Genomic DNA, 24,151 nt, shown 5'->3' on the forward strand with positions numbered 1-24,151 from the left:
ACACCAATCCTTCCTCTGTCTCTGGGGGCAGTGAATGTGCGTTAGACTGCACCTGCTTTTGCTGTCTCAGAGTGCTTCCCACATCCGTTGTTGTCTTTATGGGCATTTTGCTGCACTTTCTGAGAGTCTCTCCTTTTTTTTTAAAGATTTTATTTATTTATTTTTAGAGAGGGAAGGGAGCAGGGGGGGGGGAGAGAGAGAGAGAGAGAGAGAGGGAGAGAGAGAGAAACATCAATGTGTGATTGCTGGGGGGCATGGCCTGCAACCCAGGCATGTACCCTGACTGGGAGTCGAACCTACGACGCTTTGGTTCGCAGCCCGCGCTCAGTCCACTGAGCTATGCCAGCCAGGGCGAGTCTCTCCTTTTTGATGAGAAATGTCCCGTGTTGTAGCTGAGTGACTCTCTCAGTCTGCTGCTTCCTGTGTGTAGGAGGCGGGGTCTCACAGACCTCCTTTCATGGCGAGCTGTGTCTGCCCCCTTTCATCTAGGTCGGTGGTGTTTTTGCTAGCGGGACTTTAAAACGTCATGGATTTTCAGTAAGTCTCATTGGGGTTCTGTGCCCCCGAAGCCATCTACAGTTCTTTTTGAAACAGTCCTTTCTGTTCTTCGGGCACTTCAGTGTGCCCTTAAAATGACCAGGAGCCCTGTTCTAGCTGAGAGGCTCAACTGGGCAGTACCCTACATCTTTCTGAAGTTTTAACGAAGGATCGCACAGTCATTCCGCAAACTTTTGGTTTGATTTTTATCCTGAGGCACTTTCCTACTTTGAGAATCTTTTAGAAGCCAGAGACAGTAGGATGAGACACAGTTTTATTTTCTAAATCAGCACGTTCTGGCTCTGGCGGTATACCTAGCGTATTTGACATCCAGATGAATGTTTTTACGCTCCCTTCCTTTATATGATACAACTGTCTTTACTAATAAGCTTCAAATTAGCACATTTTTGTTACTTATTCTTTAATAAACGTTGTATTTTATATACATGTTATTTTGGAGACCTTCCATTAAGTTCAAGTTAAGTAGTTCAGAATTGTTTGAGCTGGCCTTGGGCATAGCTTGTACTTCTGGTATTATGAGTTCTTACATTTGAACAGTAGGTTTGAAATGAGCATCAAGATCATAAAGATAAGAGACAGACCTTGACTTATTTCAGTTCTGTTGGTCTGCGAGACAAATTAGAGTTATTCATGTAGATTTAAAATGTAAAGCAGTGAAGGGAACGGAGTGGCTGGAGAGAGCATTTGAATACCACACCCAGCTGAATCTAAACCCAAGGGAAATCTCTCCAGTTTGCTTTTGAAATGGATGCATAGAAATGGCTCCACACGGGTTAAGGACCCACTGGGGCTTGTAAATATATTATTAAAACCTATGAGGAACCATGGTAGTGGTTTAAAACTTTGGCGAGCCAAATGTCGTTTTGGGGTTGTTCTATCGCTGATACTATTTTGGAATTGATGGCATGTGGTGATGAGGCAGGTTGACTTCTAGTTGGTATTCCTGGTACCAGTGTATATAGTATACCCAGGTACCATGAAAGAAATCATTCATACTGTAGCAACACCAAACGACAATCCTTTACTTACACTCAGAGAGTCTGTGGGTCAGGGGTTTGGACAGGGCACAGTCCACAGTCTGTCTCTGCTTGATGATTCTGAGACCTCCTTATCTGGGAAGACTTGAACAGCTGAAGGCTGGAGTTATCTAAGGCTTTGAGGTGGTACGTTTGGGCTCTGGGATGGGGCAGCTGGAAGGCTTGGTTTAGCCAGAATGGTTGACCAGAGGCTCACACATCACCTGTGCATGGGGCTTGGCCATGGCCGAGTTCTGAGAACAGTGTCCTGATGGGGAAACTCAGGAAGAGAGAATGTTCAAGACATCCGTTCAGGTGGAAGCTGCATGTCTTTTTATAACCAGGCTGTGGGAGTCAGGTGAGTGTCACTTGTGCCTTCCTCTCTTGGGGGAAGTCGCCACCAGCCCGTCTCGATTCAGGGCCCAGATTCAAGGAGGCACCAATCTGAGGAGCCAAACCCCAAGAGCCTCCTCCATGGCTGGACTTTGCTTGGACCAGAAGACCTTGGACCCCCAGTTACGAATTTGCACGTGGGAAGAATGTGAACAATGTGCGACGAGAAAACAGGGTGGGAAATTGCAGACCTTCAACCTCAGGACTTCTTTACAGCGAAGAACCACCCAACCCGTATCCACATCCTACCATTTACGTAACAGTAGGATTCCCGGAGCAGCGAAGACTAAGTATAAGCAGGAGGAAGAAGTGAACTCTAAGATTACGCTCTGATCTATCCCACACTGCTGGTGGTGTGGCATCGGTTTGTGCGTAAGCAGGGGAAGCCTCAAACCAGTAAAAATTCCTGAGCTTCCAGCATGAAATTGGCTGCACAAAAGAGACACCAGGGCAGAGCAGGACGAGTGGCCCGCTCAGACAGACCGGGGCGGCCCTGAGCGCTGCAGAAGGCTTGGGCTTCAGATACAGAAGAAACACACTATTCTAATAAATAATTCTCAAAAATAATAACTAAACATATTATACAATTTTTAACTTCTTTTAAGATTTGTTGGCCTGAATCCTTTTCAGAAAATGAGATTTGCTAACTCTCGTACCCAGAGGCTCGTGCTAAAATCGAAGTGGAACAGGCCTTACTCCCGTGGCCGTTCAGACCCGCGGCTCAGTACATTGCCAGTGTCTTGATGTAGGTTTGGTGCTCACCTCCTTCCTCCTCCGGTCTCTCCAAGGGAGCTGTCTTGGAGGGGTCTCAAATCTTCCCCGAGCTCTGAGTTCATAATGGCTTAGAATATGATATCCCCTAGAGGTGTCCATGTCTTAGTAAGCTCTACTGAAAGATGGAAAAGCTCTCTGGGCCTGAGACATTGAGTACCTGGTGGCACATTGCACAGGCTCGGGGCATGCTGGTGGGTGGAGGTCAGGGATGTTCCTGACAGTTTCCCCGTCGCTTTGCGTGGGTGCTGCTCGCTCTTCCACCTCCAGTCTTGCGGCTCTGACAGTAGCCCCCTGCCCTTCGGGGTCTCATGCCGCTCCACTTTTCTCATTTCGGTCACTTCATCTTTTGATTGCTTCCTGTGTGATGTCAGTGGCTGATTCTATGAATGGTTTTTGCTGTGTTTTGATATGTTACTGTGATGTCAGTGACATATTCTTAATTAAGGTCTTGACCGAGAGTCCTGGTGGGACCAGAAAGGCCTGGTTCGGGTCCGTCAGCTCAGCGCAGTGCCGCTGCCTCCTGTGCCCCGTGCCCCGTGCAGCGAGGACAGATGAGCTGTTGTGGCTGTTTGCTCTTTTAGTGGTGGCTGAAATAACTGTGAAAGTTTATGCTGGGGGTTAAAATTATCCCTTTTCTATGTTGATGTGCTGTGATGTGCTCTTTCTGGACCATGGTTTTTTTTTTTTTTCTTCATATTTCTCTTGAAAACTCTTGAAACACCAACATGAAATAATCCCCAAAGCCGCCCGGCCCCCTCACTCAGGGGACTTTATAAGGACTTTTCAACTCAGTCCCACTCACGCGTGGGCTGCTTCTACCACTTGCACTGGTGGGAACCATTTCTCACCTTTATTTTTAACTGTGGCTGAGCTCAAACTGACTCGAGATGACCCGCATTTTGGACACTAGTGAGTGGCACTTCAGAAACACGCTGCCATTTTCAGTGGCCCCTTAAGTTTCCATTCTTCCCAGTTCATAGGCAAATTCACCTTGGCGACTAATTCTAACTGATTTCCCTTTTTTTTTTTTTGCCTCTAGAACTGCAGTTCCCACGTTAGAAGAGCCGTGGTCACCTGCTTTTCGGCAGGGTGCTGCGGCCGGCACGGGAACAGGCCTGTGCGGTACTGCAAAAGATGCCACTCGAACCATCACAGCAACGAGGTGGGGGCCGCCTCGGAGACCCACCTCTACCAGACCTCGCCCCCACCCATCAACACCCGCGAGTGCGGCGCCGAGGAGCTCGTCTGCGCCGTGGAGGCCGTGATTAGGTAACAGGCCGTTTGCTAGTCCCGGACTCGGAAAACGCCGCCTTGGTTTTGAGCCGCCTTGCCCGCTTGGAGCTGTGTGTAGATTTAATTCAACTTCAAGTGCCCTCAGCCCAGCACAGTGCTGCAGTGATGGTGTTTTAATTCATTCATACAGCAAATATTTTTTATCAAATGCCAGTTATGTGCCAGGCCTGTGTTAGGCACTTAAGAGACACAGAGGAGAGTAAAATGTAGTCTCTGCCCTCAGGTTCCCTGTGTAGGGACTGTAACAACAGAAGCACGTACTTGTGATCCAGAGTGGTGAGCCCAGTCATGGCACAGCCAGAGGTCGTAGGGGTGATGAAATGAGAGCACAGTCAGAGTGAGAGGTGGGGGGAGGGGCCCTGAGGCTTGACTGACAGCAGCGAAGTTGGGGAGAACTCTGGGTAATTCAGCACTGGGGTCAACCAGAAGGCTGTGGAGTAAGACAAGGGCTGAACATACAGGCTCTTGGCTTTTTCTTCTTCTATCACATGACAAAGAAAGGAGCTTTAAAAAGTGGTAATATTGAGACTTGTTCTCTTTCTGTATAATGTTAATCGAGGCAAGATTTTTTTAAAGATTTTATTTATTTATTTTTAGAGAGGGAAAGGAGGGAGAGAGAGAGAGAGAGAGAGGGAGAGGGAGAGGGAGAGGGAGAGGGAGAGGGAGAGGGAGAGGGAGAGAAACATCAATGTGAGGTTGCTGGGAGCCGTGGCCTGCAACCCAGTCATGTGCCCTTACTGGGAATCGAACCTGCGATGCTTTGGTTCGCAGCCCGAACTCAATCCACTGAGCTATGCCAGCCAGGACGAGGCAAGATTTTTAAAAATTAAAGAATAATATTAGAATGTAAGTTTTAAGGATAGGGACTAAGTCTTTTCTGTTTTTCTCATCCCAGTATCTGACACACGCAGAAATGTGATGTTTGTCAAATAAAGCACGACAGAAATTTGGAAATAGAAAAAAAAATCAATCATACTGCTGTCATCATGTCTGTTTGGCACATGTTCTTCTACTTTTATTCAAATGCGTGTTTTATTTCTATAACTGTAATCACAGTGTATTTATAATTTTTCGATATAATATACCATTAGGTATTTTCCATGTTGTGGTTTCCATATTTATCATTCCTAGTGGATACATAATATTTATCTAGATTATTTTTCCCACTATTAAGTATTTAGAATGCTTCTAAGTTTTTACTATTATAAGTAAGTGGTAAATATTTTTGCATACAGTGCTGTTTCTATATTTTTTATTTACTTAGGGTAGATGCCCAAATGTGTTTGACTGGGTCAAAGGGTATGCATGTTTTAATGGCTTTGGTGCATCGCCAAACCAATTTTTAAATTGTGTATGTGAAGTTACAACGCCGGCAGCACTGTCTGATATTGCTGGTTTTTGCTGCACCCAATATTGGGTATTATTTTTAAAACTATCGTTCATTTAGCAACTGAAAAGGGAGTCTTCGTTGCTCATTTTCAGGTTTTTGAGTACTAGATATTGACTATTTTCCCATTGGGTACAAGCTCCTCAATCTCCCCTTGCATCATGTATTTGGAAATCCACATGTATTTGATGTTCACGTGGTTTCCCGTTAGACACGGGGGAAGCACGGGCTTCTCGCGGGATGGGCCGTGAACCGGAAGCCAGAGGCGTCAGCTCTGCTTGATGCTAACTGATGGGAGGAAGAAGCCTCTTTGTGCCTCACTTGGTTCATCTGTACAATGGGGATGGGTCAGCAAGCAGGAAGGAAATGAAAATAGGCCTCTTGGAGTAACTCCCACCCATTTAAAGGTGCTTGAGCACTCGTGAGGTCATTGCTCTGACGAGGTCATCCTCTGGAACGTGTTTTCTGATGGTCTGTCCCACACCTCTGCTCTCGGGCAGCTTGCTGAAAGAAGCCGAGTTCCACGCGGAGCAGCGGGAGCACGAGCTGAACCGCCGGCGGCAGCTGGGCCTCTCCTCTTCCCACCACTCCCTGGAGAACGCCGACTTCGACAACAAGGACGACGACAAACACGACCAGCGGCTGCTCAGCCAGTTTGGAATATGGTTCTTAGTAAGAAACGGAGTTGGCTGTTCTCTGCTTTCTTATTTCTCATCCCAGCCCTACACCCGTGAAGGATTTCTCCTTTCTCTTTTAAGAACCTAAAGAGGAAACAGTGAAAAATTAGCCTAGCCGTGTGACCCCACGTTCTAGGACAGTGGCGCTGGACCCTGGGCTGCACACTCGATTTACCTGGGGCGGCTTTTAAAAAAAGATGGCAATGCCCAGATTTCATGCTAGATTCTTGGGAACTCCTAGAAAGCTTTCTAGTAGGTTCTCTTGAATAGCCAGGTGTTGAGACTTTGTGCCAGGCTCTATCTAGATTGTTTAAAATGCACCTTTTGCCAGAATAGCTAGGGTATATTGTGAAATATTGGACTCAGTATGATTTACAGATTATTGGCATTCCTATTTCACATTCCATTGCCTATATACATGGAATTATGGAATTTTCCTTGAAAATTCAGTCTCTGTGGAGCTTTTTTTTTAAATTATTGCAAGTCTGCCTACAGCCAAAAAATTACAACCAAAAGTATCACAAGGAATTTGATTGATATTGACGGATTCAGCTGGAGTCTTCATTCAGTAAAGACCAAACATACGGATCCCAAGTTTCAAGCAAGCTAGGTTTGTCAGTTCTGCAAAGAAGCAGACTTGTTTCTGCCCATCGGAGGCATGAATTAAGTCTCCATGGTGATACATCTTTTTCATGCTCTCACATGGTTACCTGCAAAGGTCCTTTTAAAAATCACATTGGAATTGAATTGCTGATTTTACATGTCTTATTCCGACAACGTATTATCTAACGGTACGATGACTCCTATTGTGAACTCTTTGAAGGCAAGGATAGGATTTTATGAATTCTTATAATTCTGAATCCTACTGCCCTGCTCAATGAAAGGTTATTTCAGGATGAATGAATGAATACAGGATTAGTTGTTTTAAAATGTCTATTTGTAATGTGGTGAACTGAGGGGTGCCCTAACAGTCCAGAGTTATTACTGATAGAAATTATCGGCCAAATCTGATCATGTTAGACTTAAAATGTGTACAGCTGTTTTTTTCACTGAAGGTGTTCATGAAGTTTCCCTCGGTAGATTTAACTTTCTAAAGGCATCTATCCAGTGTAGATTATGTAATAGATTTCTTATAGGAGAAAAGGCCTATGGGAAGGTGGGGTCATAAGGGGAAACGATTGTTGCGAGCCGCCTCTCCTTGGAGAGGAACGCAGTTTCTCAGATAAGTGATCCCCATCATTTAGGAAACTGCCCATTTCCCATGGGTGATCTGGGACACCTTTTTTTTTTTTTAAACTGTTAAACCAGTTTAAAAAAAACTGGTCTGCCTGTTTCCAGGTGAGCCTCTGCACACCCAGCGAGAACACGCCGACCGAGAGCCTGGCCCGGCTGGTGGCCATGGTGTTCCAGTGGTTCCACTCCACAGCCTACATGATGGACGACGAGGTTGGGAGCCTGGTGGAAAAACTGAAGCCTCAGTTTGTCACCAAGTGGCTGAAGACAGTGTGCGACGTTCGCTTCGATGTCATGGTCATGTGCCTTCTCCCCAAACCCATGGAATTCGCCAGGGTGAGTGGGGGTCTGGCGCCTGGGCCTGGCTGGGGGGGAGACTTGGTGGGGGCGGGGAAGCACCGCCTTAGCCGTGAGGGCGGTGTCAGTGCCTGCCCACGAGCAACAGGCCTTGCCTGCTAGTCGGCGCAGCTGAAGGAGTGCGGTTCAGCGCAGTGTGTGTGTTTTAGGTGATGTCCTGTGTTGGCGCTGGTTTGGGATGGGGAGGAGTGGAGGCAGAACGTGCGAGGTGTCTGCAAGGATTTAGGGGAATATTCTTTCCGGACACTGCTGGATATTTTCATTAAGAAACAGGACGAAAGAAAGCCTCTCTCTGTGGTTGCTGGAGTGCAGTCTCTTTCTGGTCTGGTCTGCGGAACGGCTAACTGACATTCGACGACAGGCAGTTCTGTGCTTTCACGAGCATTTCTGGAGACGAACAGCAGCATTCCTGCCCTCCTGTCTGGGATGCCGAGGAGGGTCAGGAGCCACCCAGGCCTGCTGTGGTTTTTCCTCTGGCTTGTAGGGCACGTTTCTGTGCGCTTTTCCTTTGGCTCTGTCCCAGGGGATCCCCGGCTTCAGGCGTACGGCGGGGAAGACCTCACATTTCCTGACTACAATGTAATGCGTGTCTAACCCAGAGTCAGTATTTGGCAGCAATTTACAAAACGTTTTCAGTGCCTTTTCTAAGTAAGGTTTTGTGCATGTGTGTATGATTTTGGGGTTTCTTTCAATGAGGTCTTGAGGCAACTTTTGGTATAAATAAGACATTTAAGAATAACACAGAACACAGACCATCTAAAGGTGCAGCTTTTGTTAGATTTTCGGAACTCGAGCATTCTTGCATTTATCAAAGTATACTTCTTTCTTCTTTGGTGCCATCCACTGACTCACATATAAAAAATTGGACCTTGGCTTACTGGAAATTCCCAATTTCCTGGCATTCTTTGACTGTGTTGATATGTTTTCTATGATTATTTTTTCCCCGCACAGTGAAGGGCTGGTGTGCTCTGACTCTGGAAGATAAGCAGAAATGATTATGTGGGGGAGGAGACCTTTTCTAGCCTGAGACCAGTGGTTGGGAGCCCGCTGGTTAACTGGCAACAGACAAGTGAACAAGACAAAAGACAAAGTTTGTGCTTCTGTGCAGGCTCACTCAGACCCACAGATGAAGGTTTTTGTCCTTGAAAGGGAAGATCTGGAAAATTCTATTGGGCTTTTTGGTGCTCATGCGGCTGGGACTGGGTTGTGTGTCCCTAAGGGCAGCTGGATTGCAGGAAGGCTCCCTTGGGGGTGGGGGAGGTGACTGACAGCTCCATTTCCCCGACGCTCTGCTTGAGTCAGATAAGGGAAGTTTGTGTGCGTTTTCTTTCTGCAGCTTCTGTGGCCCAAATGTTTCCTACTTTAAAGTAATCTTTATGACAGCTCGGGGGTGGGAGTGGGCCGCCACCTTTCTCCCATCTGGAAGTTCTCTGGAAGGTTCAGGTAGAAAAGGGGCGTGGTCGATTGCTGTGGAGACAAGAGTCAGGTTAGGAACTGTAAGCCGGGACATCAGCAAGGGAGGGAAAGAGCAGGGATGAGAACAAGGAAACAAAAAGAAAATGAAAGCGTAATGGTCTGAGCAGACTCTAGACCTCGTTCTGGGTCCAGAGGGGCATCGGGCTCAAAGCATCTTCAGATGACGGAGGGGTCACGGTCGCGGTTGTTTCCTGGAGCAGAGCAGGGAGGATGTGGGCACTGGGCGAACTTACGGAGTGGCCCGGACTCTTGCAGTAATAAGTCCATTGAGGTTCTTATTAAGTTGTCTTTCAGCTTGCAGGGCTTCGGGATGAGACAACTTAGTTTCAACAAGTATCAGGTTTTAGTTCTTCGGGAGGCCAAGTCAGTAGGGTAGGAGAGAAATTGGAAACATCGGCTACTGACAAAATGTAAAAGACAGCGGCACCCAGTTTCCAAAGCGGTGGAAAGTAGCTGAAGGACAATGAATGGAAGTAGAATCCGATAATCCACAGGGTAATACTTTTCCACTGAAACATAAAATTTCTCTCTCTAACCACCCCATTTTGATCAAAGATGATCAAAGGAAGATTACTCTTGTTCACAAAATAAGTCTAATCTCATTAAATGTGGGCGGATTATTGTCTTAAGTGCAGCAAGAATGGTAATTGACCACTAAGGCATTTTTAAGTTGGTTTTGCTGGAACTTTTGTAAAGAACCTCAGACCGTACTTGCAAAAGCTTCTCAAAGTTAAGATGCCAAGCCAAGATGAAGTCACCATACTTTATCTGCATTATCTGTAGAGTTGGGTCCCCAACTTTCTTCTTGAGGTCCCTAAAATATTTTCAGGTTTCTGGGCCTGCCAGGAAGTGATCTTTTTCACTTGCCTGTGGGGTGGGAGTCCCGTAAGCCGGGTACCAGGCTGATTTTCCCGAGAGGGCTTTGTAACACTAGCACTGTGTTCAGACTCAGTTCTGTAACTGAGTGAAAGCCCGCACTGCTCCCTGAACAACAGCCAACGACTCGAGTGGCAAGGATCTGGGGCAAGAAAAGCAACTGTATTCGGCGAGCCGAGTAGGGTAGGAGATGGAAGCCTAGCATCCTAAAGAACCATCTCGAGAAAGTGCAGCATTCAGGCTTCTTTTGCGTCAGGGGAAGGAGAAACGGGAGGGATTTGAGGCCAGGGAGCAACTGATGGCTGCAGACGTCATCCGGACGTAGCCTGGGTCCGAGGGGGATGACGAATCTTCTTTGCTTTTGTTCAACAAACTTGGTGGCCTCGGTCCCAGTCACGAGGTTCCTATACATATTTTGATAATCATTTTTTTCAATCCTCACGCAAGGACACGCTTATTGATTTTAGAGAGAGGGGAAGGGAGGAAGAGCGAGAGGGAGAGAAACATTGATGTGAGAAACATGGATCAGCTGCCTCTTGCACGTGCCTTGACTGCAGACTGAACCCGCAATCGAGGTATGTGCCTTGACCAGGAATTGAACCCATGACCTTTGGGCTTACGGACGACACTTCAACCAACTGAGAAGGGAAAACAATCGTTATTTTTTAATATACCTTCCTTATCCCCTGAGGGTAGTAGTTTTGAGCAGCCAGGTTGCTTCAGTAATTCCTAGGCTACAGGTTAGATTAGGACATCTAAGCGCAGGACTAGGCAGAAGTTGTTAACTGACAGGTTATGGGAATTCAGCGGCTGGCTTCAGCAAGATGGATTCAGAAAGATTAGGTATTTTCTCCTATTACAGTTCCTTAAAACTTTCAACCTTAATCATAATGTCAACCTGAGTTCCTTAAAACTGTCTGGTCATAGCCGATTCTGTCCACTTCATTCTCAAATATGACAAATTCTAGTCAAAGCCTTGGTAATACAACCAATTTTTTTCAATTATGCCCTGTTACAAGGAGAACAGATTCTTACTGAACTTGTGCAAATAACTGTGTTGCCATGAAAATAAGAATATTCAGTGAGAGTTTCTGAATTATGGAGGGATCAGGCAGGGAGAAAGAGACGTATTTCATTTTTGTTTACAAAGGTACAATCTACTCAATTGTCGTGAGTTATAGATAGCCCAAGGGAAGTCTTATGTCTAGAAAATGGAACATATAAAGAACCAGCCCTGTTCCAAACCAAAAAACCAATACAAATTATCATCTTTCTTCATCGGTTCATTTAGTCCCCTGCAATTAATTTTTGTTCTGCTTGATTTTGGGTTAGCAGTTTTATGGACCCATTAACTGCTTCCTTAGAGTTGTGGAATCCTTACTCAGTCCAGCGGTACAGTTTTGTCAAGGAGAAATCGCCTAGCCCATAGAAAACATTTTTTTTAAGATTTTATTTATTTATCTTTAGAGAGAGGAGAAGGAGAGAGAAAGAGATGGAGAGAAACATCAATGTGTGGTTGCCTCTCGTATACCCCCCAACTGGGGACATGGCCTGCAACCCAGGCATGGGAATTGAACCAATGACCCCTTGGTTCACAGGCCGCCACTCAATCCACCGAGCCACACCAGCCAGGGCTAAAGCCTATAGAAAAATTTTATAAGGGTGTATTTGAGTTAAAATGTTGAGGACATGCCTAGAAGCAAAATCTCAAGGATTGAGAAAATGCTCCAGAGAATGGCAGTTTTGTGGTTTATTTTATACACTAGAATCAAAGGGGGAGATACAGAAAGGGGTACATGAAATCCATTGGTGTTATTAGATTGAGGGGACAGGAGAAAGCAGAGCAGGGGAATCTCTGGGGTTGGATAAAAAGCAACACGGAGAGACACATGCTTCTTTTATGTTGGTGGGTACAGGACAGTTAACATTTACAACACAGAGGGAAGGTATGCGGTCAACTAGACACCAGTGTGGGCTTCTGTGGTCTCCTGCTCCGGGTGTGTGTGCTCTAGCGCTAGCGGTCTTGCCTTCAGGGGTCTGGAAAAGAACATTGCTCTGACATTTCGAAGGTATGCTGTCTTAGATGCATGAAGACGCAGACCATTTCAAAGATAAAGACTGACGTTTGTCCAGGAAGCCACAGCCCTGGGACTTGACTCCCCACCGTGACGCACTTTTAGTTTGCAGTTTGTGTGCTCCGGCCGGCCACCCGTCCCCGGTGGTGACGTTCGGTCTCTGAGTTCGCAAGGTCCATGTGGGCTTGTCAGGGTTCGTACGTGGCCCCTTGTCTGGTCCACAGTTAGAAGACAGCTGTTTTTATTAAACCAACAGTACTAGACTAGTCTTATTTATCAGAGGTTTACCTGAATCATAGGTACTTCAAAAGCATTTGGGGTACTTCGTATATTTCTTAGCATTTTGGGAATACTTAATTTATATATGCTGTTATTTTTTTAAAAACCTCATTTAGATTGAGAGCTTTTGAGCTTAATGTTATTTTATAACATTAGTTTTGCAGTACCATCTGGAGGTAAGAAAATACCGTATATACACAACACACATATGTGAACATACAAGGAAACATAAGTAAAGGAACCTTATAGGAGTGGCCGTAGTCATAGTAATCCAAGACTCACTAGTTTACATGAGAGTTGTTTTTCATCTTCTCCTCATTTTTATTTGAACTGTGTTTGGAGCAGATGGAACAAGTTGTTACCTGTCCATTATGAGGGCTAAGGCTTATCAATATTTGTGGGGGAGACTTCTAAAGTTTTTTATCTGCCCTGATACGTAATCTCATGGAAGTGGTAGTTCAACCTCGGGCAGTGGTTGGGGTTGACCGAGAAGTTACTTTCTAAAGGCTGAGGAAAAAGGCATTGGAGGTTTGTTAAGGGGGGAGGGGGTGTTAATTGGAGCTTATCGGGAGAAGAAACAAATTTCCTCCTGTTTTATAACGGGAGGCATTAGTGAAAGCAAGGTGCCCCTTGGGCTGACAGCCAGAGTTATGTCTTTGGATGTTTGCATTTTTTTTTTTACTTTTTTTTAAAAGATTTTATTTATTTATTTTTAAAAAGGGAAGGGAGGGAGAAAGAGAGAGAGAGAGAAACATCAATGTGTGGTTGCTGGGGGTCATGGCCTGCAACCCAGGCATGTACCCTGACTGGGAATCGAACCTGTGACACTTTGGTTCGCAGCCCGCACTCAATCCACTGAGCTACGCCAGCCAGGGCTGGAATGTTTGCATTTTTTACACTAAAAGTTTTTATTGAATTTATTGGGGTGACATTGGTTAGTAAAATTATGTTTCAGGTATATAATTTTGTAATGCATCATCTGTATATTGTATTATGCATTTACCACCCAAAGTTAAGTCTCCTTCTGGCACCACTTACCCCCCTTTACCCTTTTCCACCTTCCCCACTCCCCTTTCTCTCAGGTAATCACCACACTGTGGTTTGTGTTTATGAGTTTTTTTTAATCCCTTTACCCTTTGCACCCAACCCTTCAGCCCCCTCCCCCTACCGCCCTCTGCCAGCTGTCAGTCTGTTCTCCATCTATGAGTCTGTTTCTATCATGTTTGTTAGTTTATTTTTTTCATTAATTCCACCTATAAGTGAAATCATAGACAACCTGTCTTTCTCTCACCGGCTTATTCCACTAAGCATAATGCTCTCCAAGTCCATCCATGCTGTTGCAAAGGGTAAGATTTCCTTCTTTTTGAAGGCCGAGTAGTATTCCACTGTGTAAATGTATCACAGCTTTTTTATCCACTCATCTACGGATGGGCACTTGGGCTGCTTCCAGATCTTGGCTATTGTAATAATGCTGCAGTGAGCATAGGGGTGCACATGTTCAGTCTCGATGTGGCTTCTTCTATAAACCCTTGGTGACGAGACTTCTCTTCAGCAAGTCTTCAGTTGATTGTTCAGGTTGATTGCTCTGCCTTCCAGTTGTGGTTCCAGTTTGGTCCTCGGGAGAAGCTAGTGTAGCATCCACCTACTCTGCCGCCAGCTCGGACCTAAAAATCCCTTTACATGTAAAAAATTTTTCCAAATGAGAGGATCCATTGTCTAGCCATTGGCAGTTTAGGATCGCCACAGGGATATGGATTCCAGAATGTGACTTGAAACCAATAGGCCTTTGTGTGGCTTAACCATAAATCGTAAAGCCAAAGGAACCTCAACAGAGATACCTATTCTGGTCTCATCATCATCAGTCTGTGAAGCAACAACAGCCCCAGAAAAACAGTTACTTCCTCAGAATACTAGGCAATCACCTAGGATTTTCACCAATATGATACCAGAAAGATATTTGAGCTTCAAATAAAATGGGTTCAATTGTTTTGAAGAGTCTGGAATTCTACATATAATAATTTTTTTAAGATTTTATTTATTTATTTTTAGAGAGAGAAGGGAGGGAGAAAGAGAGAGAGAGAGAAACATCAATGTGCGGTTGCTGGGGGTCATGGCCTGCAACCCAGGCATGTACCCTGGCTGGGAATCGAACCTGCGACACTTTGGTTCGCAGCCCGCACTCAATCCACTGAGCTACGCCAGCCAGGGCTTACATATAATAATTAAATATCTAAAATTAGGTTCATTTAAAATAAGACCGTGTTCCACAAATTTTGTTACATAGTAAAGGTCCAGGACTAATGAACCCTGTGTTACTTTGACACATATAATACGAATATAACAATTGATCTAAAATTGGAATTAGGACCTAGATTTATGATTTTAATTTTTTCTGCACTAGGAAATTTATATACTCTCTTAATTAGTAAAAAAAATACCAGTATTTTTTATTCATGAACTCAACCAGCCTTTGAGCATTTTTAGGAAAAATACTGTGGCAGCACGCACAGCGGAGGGGGGACAGCCCTCGGGGCCGCTCTGTTCCTTAGTGAGCGATCTGGCGTGCAGAGTTTATCGCGGTAGGAATCTGCTTTTCTCTGAAGTCCCGGCATAGCTGCGCATATTTGTAATGGGTTTGTCAAACTTCGGGAGTAAGAATGCTCCCACAGTGTCCCCTTTAGGAGTACATCTTCGGAATGTTAATTCCTGTGCGACGTGGGAAGTCTGCAGAGGGACAGTTCACGTTCAGCTGTGATTAGTAGTTGAATGTGTTTATAACCATGTGTTTTTTTTGTTGTTGTTGTTATGTAACTTATGGGTCCTGATGGTTTGTAGGTTCTTGCAGATCTTGCTCTGAGGATACTTGGCCCAGGATTTAGATATAATGGATTGTCGCCTTTCTCCATGCGCACCTCCCGTAGGAAGCCCTTGCGTGTAATTGTAACGAGTGCATTCTGTTCTGTTCTCCCGCGGCTGGGGCACCGCCGTCAGGTCGGTGGGTACTGGGACAAGTCCTGCAGCACGGTGACTCAGCTGAAGGAGGGTCTCAACCGCATCCTCTGCCTGATCCCCTACAACGTGGTCAGCCAGTCCGTGTGGGAGTGCATCATGCCGGAGTGGCTGGAAGCCGTCAGAACCGAAGTCCCAGACAACCAGTTAAAAGAATTCAGGGAAGTATTAAGGTGGGTAAGTAGTTCGACGGAGTCATGCTATCCAGCATCTATTGAGCACCTATGGTGTGCCTGGCACTGTGCTAATAAGCATTTTATGTAAATCTCATTTACTTTTTAACAAAACCCTAGAGAGAAGTTTGAAGGCCCACAATGAAATAGTGGCTATAAATCGTGCTAAGTTGATTTGAAATCGTTCCGAACAGATTTTGCTCTTGTGGAATAAGAGATGCACCATGTTGTTTACTTATTTTCAAACATAATTATGGTTTGGATAAAGTTGAGAAAAGTGCAAAGGGAAAATGTTTTTAGATGCTGGGAAGCAACTCTCATTTTTTAGAAATGCAATTCCTTCCGTTAAGCCTCATGTATGAACAGTAATATTATTACAGCCATATGAATTATTTATAAGGTATCCATTCCAGTGACATAAGCTATTACTGTAAAATCAAACATACTAATAACAGTTCAGAACACAGACTGATCTAAAGCATTTAGCTTCCCGCAGAGCATGCTGGGAACGCAAAGTAGACCCTCCTGTATGCCGCCCATTAGTCATTTACTTCTGTTGCTTTGCTTTCCAGCAAAATGTTTGACATTGAGCTCTGTCCTCTCCCTTTTTCAATGGAAGAGATGTTTGGCTTTATTAGCTGTCGGTTCACGGGCTACCCTTCCTCTGTGCAGGAACAAGCTTTACTGTGGCTTCATGTAAGTGAATGATACTTTCGGTCTTTGGGGGCACCAGTTCTTAGCCTATGAACCTTAGATCCCCGGTAGAGGGCAGGGAGCTACTGCAGAGTCCAGAAATCGGTGTGTTTGCCCAGGACTACCCGTAGACTAATTATTAGATTCACGTGCAGACTGACTACATTTCAAATGCCTGTAGCTATAGTTGTGACTTGTTAAGAAAACACAAATGTATACCTTACTATGACTGAATTATAGTAGCTTTTGACCCATATATAGGTCTTTCCATCAGTAGATACTAAGAGTATGATAGCTGTTTTGTGAGATGCTGATAAATATTTTGGTGTGAAATAGGTCCTTTACTTGGAAAGGTTAAGAGCTCCTGACCTAAGGAGTAGTTCATTCTGTTCACGGAGCCTGGAGTGACCTTCTGTCCCGCCCGTCTTCATGCGAACTCCGGCTTATCTTTTAAAATCCAACCCAACAGTGATCTCATCTGTGGAGTTTTCCACTACTTTACCCCCGTCTTCCCACCAGCATTCCTCGTTCCTCCCCCAGTGTTCATACAGGTTCTCTGTGTGAATTCTAGTTCTGTCGAATATTTCAGTTTAGTTTTGTCTCTTTCCACGATGGTAAATGCTTTGAGGACGGGGACCCTGTCTTTTTTATTTTTGAATTTATAACTCCCTTCATGCTTTCTTTTCAGCATCTGGCACATGTCTTGAATTTAGTGGATGTACTAAAAAGTTTATTACGTTGAGTTGAATACCTGATATCAAGTTTAGAAAGTTTCAAAAAAGAGGAGAGAACCAAAGTTTATTTATTTTTAAAAAGATTTTATTTATTTATTTTTAGAGAGACGAGAAGGGAGGGAGAGAGTGAGGGAGAGAAACTTCGGTGTGCAAGACATATATTGATTGGTTGCCTCTTGCATGCCCCCCAACCGGGGACCTGGCCCACAACCCAGGCATGGGCCCTGACTGGGAATCGAACCGGTGACCTTTCAGTTCACAGGCTGGCACTCAGTCCACTGAGCCGCTTCAGCAAGAGCAGAACCAATGTTCAGGTTAGCTATTGCTGCAGATACTTGTTTGACTGGAGGATGTGATCCCTAAGGCTTTTCAAGTTCTGAAGGTACCTCTCTAGGATCTAAACTAAGGATCAATATTTTTCACAGCTGACGAAGAGTAAAGGGGATGATATACATGTTTTTTAAAGTCACCTTTGTGACCTAGAGTTTTAATTTTTCATCCCCAGGTAGGTTTCAATGAGACAGTTTCTCACTCTAGGAAAGCTAGCTCTTCTGCAGGTGGCTGGTTGTTGTTACTCGGTTACACACCCTTTCTTTGAGCTGTGCCAGCTGGGGACAGGGCTGTAGCCTCTGTTTACATGTTTTATGCACTGAGCTTTGCCACAGTTGTGGTTGGAAGACGGTGCTGCCGTTGCAGGAAGGTTTAAGCCACTGGTCCTAACCATTTGGGGAATAGCGATTAGCGTTAACTCTGTGGTTAATTAATCGTGGAGACATTTATAGAGCACCTACCTATATGCCAGTCACTGTAATACACACTGGGGTACAAACGGGGTAAGAAATGGTCGTTTCCTCATTCTCACTTTCTTCGAAGAGCTCGCAGTGGGAGAGAGAGTATCAAATAATCGAATAGAATGCAAAGTGACAGTGGCTCTAATAAGGAAGGCAGACGTTTCTGAGAAAGCTGAATAGAGGATGGATTACTTCTGTCTGAAGGAAGGAGGCGTCTGTTTCTAGAAAACTCATTACAGATAAGATAACCTGATTTGGGCGGAATACCTGAGCTAGCTCCAGGTGACGGGGCCAAGGGCGCAGTCCCCTGGGAGGGGGAACGGGCTGATCTAAAGCTCACTGGCGCTCTCTAGTGCTCACCGGTTAGACTCACCTGGAGAAGGGCGATGGGCTAACACGTGGGTGGTGGCACAGACCAGGAGGGGACAGCGCCGAGAGGGACTTTCGAGTTTTACTAGGAAGAACGTGGTGATGTGTCAGATGCAGGGAGGGAGGAAGGGATGGTTCGGCAGTAATGCTGATGTTCTCAGTACAAGAAATCGAGGATGACTGCGCTGAGGGGAAGGCCGAATGCTCTTACATTCAGTAGTTCACCTTGGGAAAAATGCTACATGTAGCTTTCTTTTGAATTCTAACGCTTATATTTTCGGGGGATATGTATGCCTTTTTTCCTCAGGTATTGTCGGAGTTAGACATCATGGTTCCACTTCAACTATTAATAAGTATGTTTTCTGACGGAGTGAATTCAGTCAAAGAACTGGCAAATCAGAGAAAATCAAGAGTCAATGAGCTGGCAGGGAACCTTCCAGCTCGAAGGGTAATTATTGTTTCTGTCTCACCTGCTAAGATTTGCTTGGTCACACCGGGCCTACAAGTAGCATCATGTAAAGTTCCCTGAAAGTGCTTTTTCATCCCCTCTCGCCCTAAAGCCCTGTAAGCACACTAAATAGTAGGAAACGTTAATCTAACGTAGGTTCGGTATAGTCTGTAATCAACATGTTCCTGAGTGTTCATTTTCTCTTATACATACCTGTTAGCTCTCCCTCCGCCTTGATGAAGTAAAAAAAAAAAAAAAGAAGCTTTTTAGGTACTTTTTTTGGTCTCCTGGCAAATAAGAAGTCTTTATCAGCTACCAAGCAGATCACTTCTTTCATTTCAGGATGAAGAGTTTATATATTTTTTTAAATATTGTGTTTTGGATTTGTTTGTTTGTTTGTTTGTTGTTGTTGTTGTTCAAGTACAGTTGTCTCCATTTTCACCCTGCCTTGGCCCCCACCCCACCCACCCCCGACTCCCAGTCTCAAACCTGCCCCTTCAGGCTTTGTCCATGTGTCCTTTGTCCATGTTCCTTGATGGACCTTCCCCTGTTTTCCCCCATTATCTGTCTCTCCCCTCCTCTCTGGTTACTATCAGTCAGATTGTTCTGTAATTCAATGTCTCTGGTTGTATTTTGCTTGCTTGTTTGTTTTGTTGATTAGGTTCCACTTATAGGTGAGATCATATGGCGACTATGAGTGATGCTGTCACTATGAGCCAATGGAGGCCATTTTATCGACCCCTTTGTACCTTTTTGGATGAGAAAAGCCAATACAGTCTGGTTTAAAGTATACGAAAAGTGTTACACACGATTGATATTTTTTCCGTGGAGGGCTTGATAGAGTTTCGGTTGATGTAACAACGTTCCCAGCTCATGATCGGTTTCGGGGAGGTAGACCAGCATCCCGTGGTGCACAGGGACTGTTCTCAACTCTCTCCTTGTCCAGCCTCTCCCTTGTGCTTTCCCTGCGGCCTACCACAGGCCCCCAGTCATTCCCCCTGGTGCCTGGGGTTAGAGAATATAGCACGATCCTGGGGTCTTAGTTTGTAGTCAGTGCTTTTTTTTAAAAAAAAAACAATCTGCTTTACAGGAACCAGCTGCCATTTATATTTTGGGTTTTTCTTCTGTAACCTTTAATATTATATTACTTCATTAGCACTTTATATGGTGCAATGTGTTCACAATTAAAGACATCCCAGAACTGTGTGAAGCAGTTGGGGAAAAATTCGTTATCCTCATTTTACAACTGCTTAACCTGAGGTTGAGTGAACTGAAGTGATGTCCATAGGTGACACTGTCCATATGCAGGTATTCTGATTCTCAAAGGGGTGCTCTTCCTCTCTATTTTGAAGATGGTTACGGAGCTTGCTGGTCATTAGAGATCTTTCAGAGAGAAAAGATGATTGAGAGTGATGTACGGGTATGTCAGTCAGGGTCCTGCTGCAGAGTTTATCCCAGATGGTTCAAGTGAGGGGACTTTCATGGAAACTCTGGCTGTAGAGTTATGGGAAAGGTTAAGGGAGCAATAAGGTTTGGTGAACTGTTGGTGAACCAATAGTTCCATAGGAAACCACTATACCCCCAGGGTTGAAGGAACAAGGTAAAGAGTTCCTAAAGCCCATTGGGAGCTGAAATTATAAGGAAGGGCTGGCTAGAGGAGCTATAGGGCAATGGAGAGACTGCCAGAGATGTAGCATCAGAGAAAGCAAGGAGTGGGAAGAAATAGTCTTACCTCTCTCCCTCAGCTTCAGGTCTCCTGCTGGTGCCTTCCATTGTCTTTCCAACTACTGGGAGCCAGTCAGCAAGAGAGCCAGGAGCAGCTCAGTCCTTGGCACCCTTGGGTGTAGGTGCGGGGAAGAGCAGGGCAGTGAGGGCCGGGGTGTGTGTAGGGGTGTTGGGTTGGCACATGGAGAATAACTAGTAAACAGGTTTGACATATATTGTTTTTGCATGACAGTTTAATAATTGTAATACCCAGAGTCCCTTCTTTACCGATCATGACAATCTGACCTTCTATGCTTATGATTCTAAAATTGATCTTGCAATGTTTTACTTTTGTTGAGCTCTCATTATTTTAGGTTATGGTTTTAGGTAGTGCAGGCAATTTAGTTTCATGGGAAATGCTTGATGGGATGTACATGGCAGAGGGGAATAAAGGGGAGAAAAAATGGGTCAACTGTAATAGCATAATCAATACAGTATATATTTTTTAAAAAGGTAGGCTTTTATAGACCATCAAAAAAATATAATGGCAAAGGCAGCTGCCTTTATTTTTCAGAGTGCTGATGTTTTATTTTTCTGACAATTAGAAAGTTTGGGTGATTTTATTTCTTATTTTTACAATTTGAAAAGATTTATAGTATTTTGAGGTATTAATGCTATTGGCTAAGAAAGGAAACCAGTGTGGCAGCTGGAAATAGCTTCCCCAGTCCCCAGTAGTCTATAGAGCCTCCCGAGCCTCTGCAAGTTCACTTACGTGCGTTGATGTTCTTTCTTCTAGGTGAGTGTCGCCTCTGATCCTGGTCGGCGAGTTCAGCACAATATGCTGAGTCCGTTTCATAGTCCTTTTCAGAGTCCATTTCGGAGTCCTATGCGTAGTCCCTTTCGTAGCCCGTTCAAGAATTTTGGACACCCAGGAGGAAGGACTATTGACTTTGATTGTGAAGATGATGAAATGAATCTAAATTGTTTCATCCTCATGTTTGATCTTCTCCTGAAGCAGGTAGCTGAAGCATGAGCTTCCTTTACTTCACAAATGAAGGATGAGGAAAACATTGTGTAGTGATTTTTTTCTGTGTTGGACATCTTCACACTTACTGAAACTATGGAGCGTTGCTTAAGACATTTCTCAAACTCCTTTGGGAATTTCCTAAAGAGCCTGCAATGATATTGACATATGAGAATGGATATGAATTTTAGAAATGTTCATCATTTCTAAAGCATCATTAGAATTGATTTTGTTGAACAAATTTGATGAACAAACTGGGTAATGCTATTTGGTAGGAATACCAAGGTAGAGCTCTATACTGATGGGCTGATTTTAATATATTTTATAAATTGATTTTTGAAGGTAATTTTAAAAGAGAAGTTTAAAAGTTTTGGCTAGGGGAATATTTTTTCTTAACTTTTTATTTTGAAATAATTTTAGACTTGCAGAAAAGTTGCAAGAATAATACAAAACATTCCCAAGTACTTCTCCCCTAAATTCTTCAGATATTAACATTTAGCACATTTATTTATTTTGCTTTCTTATTCTGTGTATGTATATAATGATGTTTTAATGAACCCTTTGAGAGGAAGTTGCAAGCATGATGTCCCTTTAACCATAAAATTCAGAGTATATTTTTGTAAGAAATAAGGATGTTTTCTTACATAACCAAGTAAAGTTATCAAAATCAGAAAATTAATATTGTTTAATACTATTATCTAACTTACAGAAATTATTCATTTTCAAAACTGATATAACAATCACTTTTATAATAAAAGAAAAAAAATTTTTTGAGGATGCAATGCAACATCAGTTATTGCAATTATTTCTCCTACCTCATTAGTCTTAATCCAGGATAGTTCTTCAGTTTTTGTTTAGTTTTATGTTCTTGACATTTTAAAAGAGTCCAGTTATTTCATAGAATACCCCTTAATTTGAGTTTCATGTTTTTTTTATGAACTGATTTGGGTTGAGCATTTTTTGGCATTAGTACCACAGATTGATGTATTCTTGGAAAACACATGACACCATAATGTCCCCTTATTGGTGGCCATAACTTGGTAATTTCTGCAAATTTCCCTACCACAAAGTGATCATTTTTCTTTGTAATTAGTAAGTAACTTGGAGAGATACTTTAAGACTATGAGATTTCCTGTTTCTCACCAGACTTTTACCTACTAGTTCAGCATCCGTGGATGATTCATGCCTGAATCAGTTAGTTCTTTGATGGTTATCAAATGACAATTTTCTGATTCCATAATTATAAAAATTTCATTAGTTGGCATTCTACTGAAGGAACAATTTTTCCTTCTCTCTCATTTATATATTTATTTATTTATATACATATATACTCATGTACTCGTGGGTTCTTATTTTGCTCAGTGGGTTAAAATCCGTTGCTATGATTATTTATTTTGATGCTTGTATTGGCCCATAGTTGGCCAGTGAGAGTCCCTTCACACTGGCTCCTGTGTTCTTTTGATGTCGTCATATCATCCTTGAACTTTTTACATTTCTGACCTGACAGGATACTCTGGGTTCATTTCACATTTTCCTTGCCCCAAACCTGGAACCAGCCATTTCTCCAAGGGGCCCTGGTTCCTTTCAATGGACGAGGGTATTTAGAAATCAATATCTGAACACGGGGTGAGAAGGAGCATTTTTTAACTATGTAAAACCTCACAGAGCGATACGTTTCAAGAACAACTCTCTTTAAATGTCCTACGTGATTTTAGAAATAATTCTCATTACTTTGGCTTGTGTTTATATTCTTTTTAGAAGAATCCATGGAGCTCAATGTACCTTCATGGTCTATAAACCCTGCCATCTTTAAATAAGTTAGCATTGTCAGTTAATGAAATGTATCCCCAATTAGTGTGCCAATGGAATAGTGGACAAAAGGACCAAACTCCTTCTTCTTCTTCTTCTTTTTTTTTTTTGGACTTTTTTTCGGTGTCTTTCAGATGGAGTTACAGGACGATGGGATCACGATGGGCTTAGAGCATTGCTTGTCCAAGGACATCATGTCCATCATAAACAACGTCTTCCAAGCCCCCTGGGGGGGCTCGCACACCTGCCGCAAGGACGAAAAGGCAACGGAGTGCAACTTATGTCAGTCCAGTATTCTCTGCTACCAGCTCGCTTGCGAACTCCTGGAGAGGCTGGCTCCTAAGGAGGAAAGCCGGCTGGTGGTAAGCCGTTACAGAGGCGAGGCGGCCCCCGTCTCGCAGTGACGAAGACCGAGCAGCTGGTGACATGGAGTCTCACCCCAGTGTTAAGCCTGCACGCCGCGCTGCGTTCCGTGGGAAACTGTGTTCGAAGAAAGTTTTCCTGCCCCTTCCACCAGCTCAGGCTCCTGGAAAACAATACGCGATGGAGCTACATTATATACAGCTTTTTTCTTGTAGCGCTTAAGTTTGATTTTCACGGTGGCTAGTCTTTTTTTTTAATAGCTATTTATTTATTTATTTATTTTTCAATATATAGTTCTTTTCTTTAAAAGATTTTATTTATTTATTTTTAGAGAGGGAAGGGAAGGAGAAAGAGAGAGAGAGAGAAACATCAATGTGCAGTTGCTGGGGGTCATGGCCTGCAACCCAGGCATATGCCCTGACTGGGAATTGAACCTGCAACAATTTGGTTCGCAGCCCGCATTCAATCCACTGAGCTACGCCAGCCAGGGCTCAATATACAATTCTTGAGTTAGGTCTTGAGTGGGTTTGTAGCATATCCATTCATATAATTTTCATAAATACAAAGCATTACTGGTATTCTTGAAGTAACTTTTATCAGAAGGTCATACTACCGAGTTTGGGTAACAGTGACTAGTACA

The 24,151-nt window shown here is 43.8% G+C and overlaps 1 protein-coding gene across 12 annotated transcripts in view; it reads left to right on the forward strand.

Annotated features, from left to right (window-relative positions):
• Nucleotides 1-24,151, forward strand: part of UNC79 (unc-79 homolog, NALCN channel complex subunit) — a 209,653-nt gene that overhangs the window by 89,710 nt on the left and 95,792 nt on the right. For all 12 annotated transcript variants that reach the window (XM_036013549.1, XM_036013517.1, XM_036013522.1 and 9 more), the window contains 8 exons: nt 3,781-4,010; nt 5,922-6,093; nt 7,437-7,667; nt 15,386-15,576; nt 16,149-16,272; nt 18,471-18,611; nt 21,112-21,333; nt 23,283-23,510. In XM_036013549.1, coding sequence (XP_035869442.1) covers nt 3,781-4,010; nt 5,922-6,093; nt 7,437-7,667; nt 15,386-15,576; nt 16,149-16,272; nt 18,471-18,611; nt 21,112-21,333; nt 23,283-23,510 — 1,539 coding nt within the window. The remainder of the gene's footprint in view (nt 1-3,780; nt 4,011-5,921; nt 6,094-7,436; nt 7,668-15,385; nt 15,577-16,148; nt 16,273-18,470; nt 18,612-21,111; nt 21,334-23,282; nt 23,511-24,151) is intronic.

Source organism: Phyllostomus discolor, chromosome 1 (genome assembly GCF_004126475.2).
Source record: "Phyllostomus discolor isolate MPI-MPIP mPhyDis1 chromosome 1, mPhyDis1.pri.v3, whole genome shotgun sequence".
Lineage (NCBI taxonomy): Eukaryota > Metazoa > Chordata > Mammalia > Chiroptera > Phyllostomidae > Phyllostomus > Phyllostomus discolor.